General features: G+C 34.1%; 1 protein-coding gene across 1 annotated transcript in view; it reads right to left on the bottom strand.

Moving 5' to 3' along the window:
• The window catches only part of BAI3 (brain-specific angiogenesis inhibitor 3), a 1,132,296-nt gene that overhangs the window by 672,423 nt on the left and 450,774 nt on the right, over window positions 1–9,099 (bottom strand). The window contains exon 4 of the mRNA XM_006899477.1: window positions 6,185–6,349. Coding sequence (XP_006899539.1) covers window positions 6,185–6,349 — 165 coding nt within the window. The remainder of the gene's footprint in view (window positions 1–6,184; window positions 6,350–9,099) is intronic.

Here is a 9,099-nt window from a genome sequence, read left to right as displayed (position 1 = left end):
CTTCTTTGGCTCTGGTTGTTGGTGCATATATCTGAATGATAGTGGTATTTACTGGACTTCCTTGTAAGCGTATGGGTATAATCCTGTCACTCACAATGTTGTACTTCAAGATGGATCTAGAAATTACTTTTTTTACTATAAAGGCAACCCCATTTTTCCATATGATTACTACTCATAACTTAGACGAAGGAATTCTGTAAACCACTGCTTCATTATTTCCTTCTTCACTCTTTATATGATCTCAGTGAAATAGTCTATTCTCACCTCAAAGTATAAGGGAGAAATATAAACTTCAACCAAGGAAAATAAATTAATCAGGGTATTATGGTAAGAATTTGGTATGTTAGGGAGCTCTGGTGGCTTAGTGGCAAGAAGCTGCACTGCAATCCTAGAGGCATTGCAGTTTGAATCCACCAGACACTCTGCTAGAGAAGGAGAAGCAATCACCTTCTTTACCAGTCAGATCTGATTTGACAGTACACACATACACAAATAAAAAAATGAACAAAAATTGTTAAAAATATTTTGCATGTTTTTCAATGCAACTAAATGAAAGAACACACACATAGATTAAGAAATGACAACTCTGTAAAAAAATAAAAAAAAATAAAAAATTATTTAGAAAAAAGAAATGGCAAATGATAAATTTATTAAGTTCTCTAACTTCTGAAAATGAAAGGTCTACAGAAAAGTTATCTTGTTTTAATGTTCTTGGAATGAATCTAATGATATTGTAACATTATTAAAAAGAATCAGTTTGAAAACATGTGGCTAACTTCTTGATTTACAAAGATATAACTGTATTAATGTAAAAATGAGCTTGCTTATTTTAATTCTAACATATTAGTCTTCTTTTTATATTCAACTATTTTACTTCTAGGAGATCTGATAATGTAGACTCTCAAAGGCTTTGTGTGTAACATTTTAAATAACATCATTATGTAATTTTCTAAAAGAAATTGAGTAAAAGAGGTTAAAAAGAAAAACTAAATATCAAAGCCTAATGTTTTAAGAAATATTTTAAGTTAGCTATTATTTTTTAATTTCCTCATATAATCTAATTTTTATAATTCCATCAGACAAATAAAGTTAAACTATATGTGATTTTATGTAAATGCCATGGCTCAGAAATGAGGAGACAAAAGTTCTAAACTTTATATTTCTGTTATTATTGGGTTCTACTGAGTTAGACCAACCCACAGCTGACCCTCCAGAGGGTTTTCAGAGGAAGCCAGTCACATGGGAGGAGATTTCCCATCTTTGTCCTGGTGAGCAGCTTGTATTTGAGCCATATTCCTTTGCCTAATGGCAAGAAGTGCAAAGACCCTCCAGATCAGAGACCTGGCTTCAAATATTGATATGACAAGGAGTGGTTGAGTAGGGGACATATTCTTGGCCTGGCGTTTCCAAAAGAGAACTATTCCCACTGTAATACCAAGAAGATTGTGGCCACCCATCCGCTTCTTCGCAATGTGTAGAGGGTGACTTAGGTTCTGCATGGCCTGCAGCTCAAGATGAACATTTTGCAGTGAGTATATGGCAACTGCTGTTTTGGAGAGGAGTCTGAGTTGACATGAAGAAGACAGAGATGTGTTACACTGGGGACATGAGAAGCCACAAAATGAATGAGAAATAGCTGAGTTGGAGACCTTTACTAAAAATTTTCAGTAATTATTTGATTGGTGAGCAAAATAATAGGGAATTTGGCTAGAAGGGATGTTGTTGGTTCCTAGCATAGCTGCTACCTGTCAGTAAACTCTGTATCTCTTCATGATTTGCTCATATAGAGAAGCTGTAGGCCATCTGGGGTTGTATCCTGACTTTGACTGGTTCCAAGTTTGGGGAGTAACATCGAGAGTGAATTGTTTGTGGTAAGCTCTGATAAAAACCTGTGATGCTTTTAGTACTTCAGCTTAATGCTGTTGAGTCAGGACTGACTTACAGCTCATGCTATATAGGATGTCAGTGACTGTAAACGGCACAGGAGATTGCTTAACTTTCTCCCTTGGGGTAATTGGTGGATCTGAGCCACTGGCCTTTGAGTTGGAAGCACAGCTATCTATTCATCAGACCTTCTTATTTTGTATGTTAGTACTTGTTACTTTTAGGTGCTATCATCAGGACCACTATGACTCACAGTGGACCCTGTGAACAACAGATCTGAGGCGTGCCCTATCCTGTGTCATCCTCACGATCTCCAACCTGCTTGAGGCCATCATTACAGTCACTGTCAGTCCATCTTCTCAAGGGTTGTCATCTTTCTCTGATTCATTGCCTTTACCAATATGGTATCTTTTACCAAGGACTGGCCCCTTCTGACAACAAGCCCAAAGCATGTTAAAAAATTTCACCATCTTGAGCTTTAAGGAACACCTTGTTTCCACTTCCTCAAAGACAAAGTTTTTGGTTCTTTTGGCAGCTCATAATGTAATGTATTGTGGAACCAGGCATGACATCCACTTTCTAAACAACATGCCTCTCGAAACTCTATGAACTTTGAGAATCTATAGTTATAGAAAGGCTTCAGGTCTTTTGTTCATAGGGTCACGATGAGTTGTGCTCAACTCGAAGGCAATCAACAACAACTACACACACAGAGATAAACATATATAAATGTGTGTGTCTATTTGTATTTTTATTAAATAGAAATGAGAATAAAAAACATGGCTAGTATTTCTTTGGGAATAATGGACATAATCATTAATGTGATGACTCAATATTTGGAAGCAGGAGTGGCATCCACTTCCTAAATAACATGCCTCCTGAAACTATGAACTTTGATAAATGTGAATAGCTGTAGAGGGGATGCCTCCTGAAACTCTATGAACTTTGATAAATGTGAATAGCTGTAGAGGGGCTTCAGGCCTTTTGTTCATAGGGTTGCTATGAGTCGTGTTTGACTTAAAGACAATCAACAACAACAACAACAACAACAACAATATTGATAGTTACACTGATTCTGTATTGTCTTACTTTAAAAAAAATGTAGGTAATGATGATGCTATTTAATAAATCAACTATATCTTTACCTGAGTACAACTAAGAAAAGGAGCCAGAAGCTCCTTAGTGGCAGTTCTTTTATGAACTAAAAGGAAACAATCATATTAGATGACTATTGCCTATATTCACTTTGTTTTTAGTCTTTCAGAAAACTTTAATATTTCAAATAAACATAATAACTCTGAAAGAGTGACTCATCACATGAGATCTATACAGGGAATTTATAATGCCAACGAGACTGAATATGAATATTGGAACACATTATCAGGAGTCTAGCCATATTGCTTATATGTATAAATTTGACTAAATGTACCAATGAGGAACTCCCCAGTACGAGTGCAATGGTTTATACTGGCATTTTCTATGTTTGCTCTTGCCATTTGTGATTCATGGGTGCTTCCAATTTCTTTTCTAATAACAAAGAGGCAGTTTTGATGGCATAGTCTATAGAGAATTGCACTGCTGTCTCAAAGACCCCACTTCCCTCTCTAGTGGTTCAAAGAAAAAAAACAACCTGTTGGAAGGTAAACTATGGCTTGATTCTGACTCAATGAGTTTCTAAGATGTCTATCCTCTTTTAAAGAGCCCTCACAGTGCAATGGCTAAGTGCAGGTATCAAAAGAACCCTAGTGCAAACCCAGCAGCTGCTTTTCGAATGAACAATGTAGTTGTCTACTTCCGTTAAACTTAAGGCCTTGGAAATCCTATTGGATAGTTCTACCCTGTTCTAGAGTATCACTATGAATCAAATCAACCCAATGGCAACAGGTTTTTCCATTCTTCTCAAATTCAAAATAGTTGAGTTTGTTACAATTCACAGCAACCATTCACTGCATAGAGATCTTAATGGAAAGAAATTGCACTTCTTTCTCCCTAAGAGATATTGTTTGATTTGAACAGCTAGAGATGTGCAGGTTTTTTATTTGCAGTGCAAAATGCTACAGACGATGCAACCAGAGTTCACTTTAAGTCCTCTGTTGTTATTGTTAAGTGCTATCTAGTCAAAGATGACATATAGCAATATTATGAACAACAGATCTGAACTCTCCCTTGTCCTTTGCCATCTTCAACATCTCTGACACATTTGAACCCATTGCTACAATCATCATGTCAATCCATCTCATAGGAAATCTTCTTCTATGTTGCTGACTTCTCTGCCTTTCCAAACATGATGTCCCTTTCCAAGGGATAAGCTCTCCTTGCAATATGCCGAAGTTTTCATACAAAACTTTACCATCCTTGCCTCCAAGGAACACTCTAATTTCACTTTCTCCAAGAAACATGCTTGTTCTTTTGACAGTCTATAAGGTATTCAGCACTCTGCTCCAACATCATAACTTAGAGGCATCCTTCTCTCCTGTCATCCTTATTTATTATCGAGTTTTTAGAGCATACATAGCAGGTGACTGGGAAGACTAAGGTTTGAATTAGGTGCACCTTGGTCTTTAGACTGACATCATTGCACCTCAGGATTTGGGCCACATCCTTGACAGAAGACTTTTCCAATGCTCTATTTCCACAGATCTCCTGACAATTGGTAGCAAGGGTATTGATTATGGATCCAAGAAAGAAAGATGAAGTTACTGATAATTTCAATCTTTTCTTCTTCATCTATCAAGATGCTGCTCATTGGGTGAGTGGTGAGGATTTTTATTTTCTTGATGTTGAGATATAATTCACATTGGAGGCTGTAGTCCTTGATCCTCTGAGTCAAACGTGTCAGGTCACTTTCAACAAGCAAAGTATATCATCTGCATAACTCAGGTCTTTGAGTCTTCCTTCAATCCTGATACCACATTCTTCTTTGTAAAGCTAAGTTTGTTAAATGATTTGCTCAGCATTCACATTGAATAGGTATGGAGAAAGGATACAATCCTGATGTGCATTTCCCCCAATTCCAAGCTATGCTCTGTTCCCTTGTTCTGTTCAGACAACATCTTCTTGACATAAGTATACGTGTTTCGGAATTCCTATTCTTTGCAATTTTAGCCACAGTTTGTTATGATCCACATGATCAGATACCTTTTAAAACACAAAGGGACTTTCTTCTAGGTGGAGAAAACTGTGCTCCGCTGTTAACTTGTAGTTATTGTGTAATAGAGTTGGAACCTACTTATAGCTGACCCTCCAGTGGGTTCAGAGGCAGTTAATTACAGGGGATGAGATTACCCATCTTTGAACTGCAAGAACAACAGGTGGCCTCAAATCAAGTGCTTTGGGATTACAGTGCAGATTCTTGTCACTAGGCCACAACAGATGGCAGTTCTCACCTGCCTGGCCTCAACTGCTGAAGACAAACTCTGACAACAATAGGTTTCTATTGAAGATCACAATCAAGCAATCCTCATGTATCACAGATCTATGTAACCAGTGGGGACTGAATCAATTGGATGACAACAAACAGCAGCAGCAAGATATCCTTCTATAAAATTTGCCTGTGCTAATCTACAGAATTCTATCATTTATTTGTGTACATTCCTGACCCACATAATCTAGGAGTCCTTGAATCTAAAAACCAGTCTTAGGCATTTTGTATTTTTGTTTGTTTGAATGTCTGAATAACCTGAACAACATTTTCAAGACTTTTTTCCAGTATAATGAGTGACTTAATGAGGTAATACAGAATTGAAACATTTTAAAATAAAAATAAATTATAGGACATATTTTCAGAACAGAATAGTCTTCACAATGAAGATCTATGAAGATCACATAGCATTTATGATCTCAGCATTGTTCCTATCTTGCAGTAAATCTAGAAAGTCTCATATTTAAGTGCTACTTTCATATATTGTCACCCTTTATTTGAATGTTTGTGAATAACACTGGAGACACTACCTCTAAAATACTCTCTCTAGTTATAAAATAAAGGCAGTGATCAATTTCAAGGCTTTGAGATTATAATTTTCTTAGCAGGGAAAACCAAATGTAGATAACTCAGTATGGATTATAATAAACACATTCATAAAAAATCCTATTAACTTAAGACTTAAATGGTATTCTTCCCAAGAAATATAATACCAGCAGCTAGTTTAGAATCTGAGACAGAATGCAGTTTTTTGACACAAAGCTTGTCAAGCCAGAGAACACATCTTTTAAGGTAATAGAATGAAGTTCTACTCTTAAATTCAAGGGTCATAAATAAAGTACACAAATGCAAAGTTCATTAAATGAAGAATAATCTCACCTGGACAGAGAGCAATATTACAAGGCTTATGATGTGTTTCAGGTCCTTCACATGGCCTTCCTCCATACTGAGGAGGGGTGCATGACCTCGTTCGCGTTCTTTGGCCTCGACCACATGTAAATGAACATAAACTCCATGGAGACCACTCCTCCCAAACTCCATGTACTGTAATAAAGCAAAGAAGCTTCAACCTCAAGAGCAGAGATAAAGCCAAAAATACTTTTCTTCATAATTAAGAAACAACAAAAGACCTTATCAACCAGTATGAGAGTATTATAAAGACAGAATTGAGATAACATTCTCATTATCCTTTAAATGTAAAAATGATTTTGGAAAGCTATTTTTATCAGTACATATAATTCTTTTATTGAAGGGAAATGTACCCTTTTGTCACATGGCAAAGTGGTTATGAAATGTTTTTAGTCGAAGTAATATCAGTTAACAGTATAGAATGTCATCCAGAAATAATTGCATTCAAGTAAGGGTCAATTTAATTCAATAATCTGTAAACTTGCAGGATTAATGACTTACTTCATGGTTTCAGAAAATGAGAAAAAAGTAACAATTAATGGAATATATTTTTAAAGGATTTTTAATCTCAAATTCGTCTTTTAAAATTTTGGGTGTTTAATGTCCTAGTCTCTAATAGATAAATTTTAACCTGTATCCATTTGTATAAGATCCTTCCCTTCTCTGTTTTCAGCAGAGTGGCAAATGAAGGTCTCCTTCTAATGATCATGAAACCAGAAGATGCCATATTCTCCCACTAACTTGGTAACATTTTAAATTCTCCTAAGAAGCACATATTTCTAAAAAGAACAATTATTTGTTATTATATGTAGCAGAACTATGGATATACTGCTACTTCAAATATGCCACTAACATGAATTCAAATTTCACAAGAACCTATCTTTAAGAATAAACACTTTTTTTGCAAACGTGCAAAAAGTTACAAAAAAAAAAAATCAGATTCCTTCCATGCATTGTCAATTCTGTAAACTAAGATAATTCCTTAATATTGGGAACAGTAAGTAAAGGGACCCTGTAAACAATACGAACAGAAAGAATGGGGGGAAATTTTTATGGCCAAAAAGTATCTCATTGTTGCTGAACTTCTGGTTTTAGCAGAATTTCAAGAGTTTGGATGTTTAACATACATCACTCAATGGACTGTTGCTATGTCCAGTCCAACTGAAATCGACTCATAGCTGACCCTCCAGTAGGTTTTCAGAGGCATTAAGTCAAAAGATTGTCCATCTTGTCATCACAAAGCAACTGGTGGATTTGAACTGTATGCCTTTGTAATATTTATATAATGCATCTATATAATCTATGCTTGTAGATATATCTAGAAACAAAACAATATATTTTCTGACCTAGCAGTTAATGTTTAAACATGTATTATTGCTGCTGTTGCTGTGAGCTGTCAAGTTGGAAGCATTGCTGATCATCCAGTGGGTTTTCCGAGGCAGTATATGGCACAGGAGGACACTGTCTTTTTCCCATGGAACAACTGGTGGATTCAAATTGTGTGTCTCTGTGATTGCAGTGCAGTTTCTTACCACTAGAACAGTAGAGCTCCCTTGTGATACCTTAACCGTGAGGTATCCCACTCCTTCTTATTTTTAAAACTAAGTTGGCAGAAATGATTTATGTAATTTTAAAAATCACCTCATTTCTTTAAATCCATGAAAATCCCTTAAAATGACATGAAATGTGTTTTTAAAAATTTTTAAATAATACATAAAAATATTTGAAGAATGCTAAAAATTAAGATGTTTAAGTCTTTTTTCAGGAATGTCTCAGAAAATCATTATTTTTAAGCCAATTTCTATTTAGTGTTATACGAATAGATAGTAAGTTTTCTTGCAATCCCATGAAAATTGTAATACATAGTCACACATTTGTATACATGTATACATACACCCACATATAAAAATTAAAGAATATTTTAAATTAATTCAAGTGAATATATTTTTCTGTGACATGTATATTTTTATCAATTTAAAAATTTATTTCTACTTACCAAACTGACCCTATTTTTTTAAAACAACTCTCCTATTTTCTACACAAAACGTTAACAATTCCATGTATCATTCTATTTTGTTCATCTATCCTTAAATATAAAATCATGTTGCTTTATAAGCTCTGCAAAATTACAAGGTAGAGAGTTTCTAAAATGAAAGATTTTTCTCTATTAATATAAAAAATGTTGATTAACCTTGACAATCTAGTTAAATTATGACATTGGAATCCAATGAAAATTAATAAGTTACTTAATACTTTTCCCAGAGTCTATTCTTTAATCATGAAGTTCTATGATTCATTCTTAACATTTTAAAAAATAAAAAAATACACACACACTGCTTTTTTTGGAAATATTTAATCAAACTCAATATAAATATTCATTCTCATTGCAAAAGGATTCAAATTATTATAAATTTATATTTGATTGCATTAGGATGGAATTATAACATATCTTATGTTTATAGCTTATATTCCTAAGATTTCTTAAGAAGTTTAGATCTTCATTTAAATGGAAAATTGTTATATAAATACTTTATTTTTCGGCAAAAAAGAAAATGTATAAATTATTTAATTCACTTCAAAAATTTACTTACTAAAACTAAGAAAGTTAAGTTAAATTAATCAAATTTCATAGCTTTCTGTTTAGACACTGCCTTAGATACTGTCTCTGGCTTAGACAATAATTCAACTATCACATTTCACCTTTGTGCTACTTAGAGGTCATGTGAAGAATAACAATACATAGAGTATTATCCTCCTAGATTTTAAAAGAAATATATACAAATTTTCATATGATTTAGATTGAGGTTTACATAAAAAAGTTGTTTATGTAAATTGTTTTTTTAAAAATAATTCTAAAAATTGGTATTAATAAAAATATTTAAAAT

This window comes from Elephantulus edwardii, unplaced genomic scaffold, assembly GCF_000299155.1.
Source record: "Elephantulus edwardii isolate Elephantulus edwardi_28Jun2011 unplaced genomic scaffold, EleEdw1.0 scaffold00258, whole genome shotgun sequence".
In the NCBI taxonomy this organism is placed as follows: Eukaryota; Metazoa; Chordata; class Mammalia; order Macroscelidea; family Macroscelididae; genus Elephantulus; species Elephantulus edwardii.
This window is presented reverse-complemented; position numbering and strand designations above follow the sequence as displayed.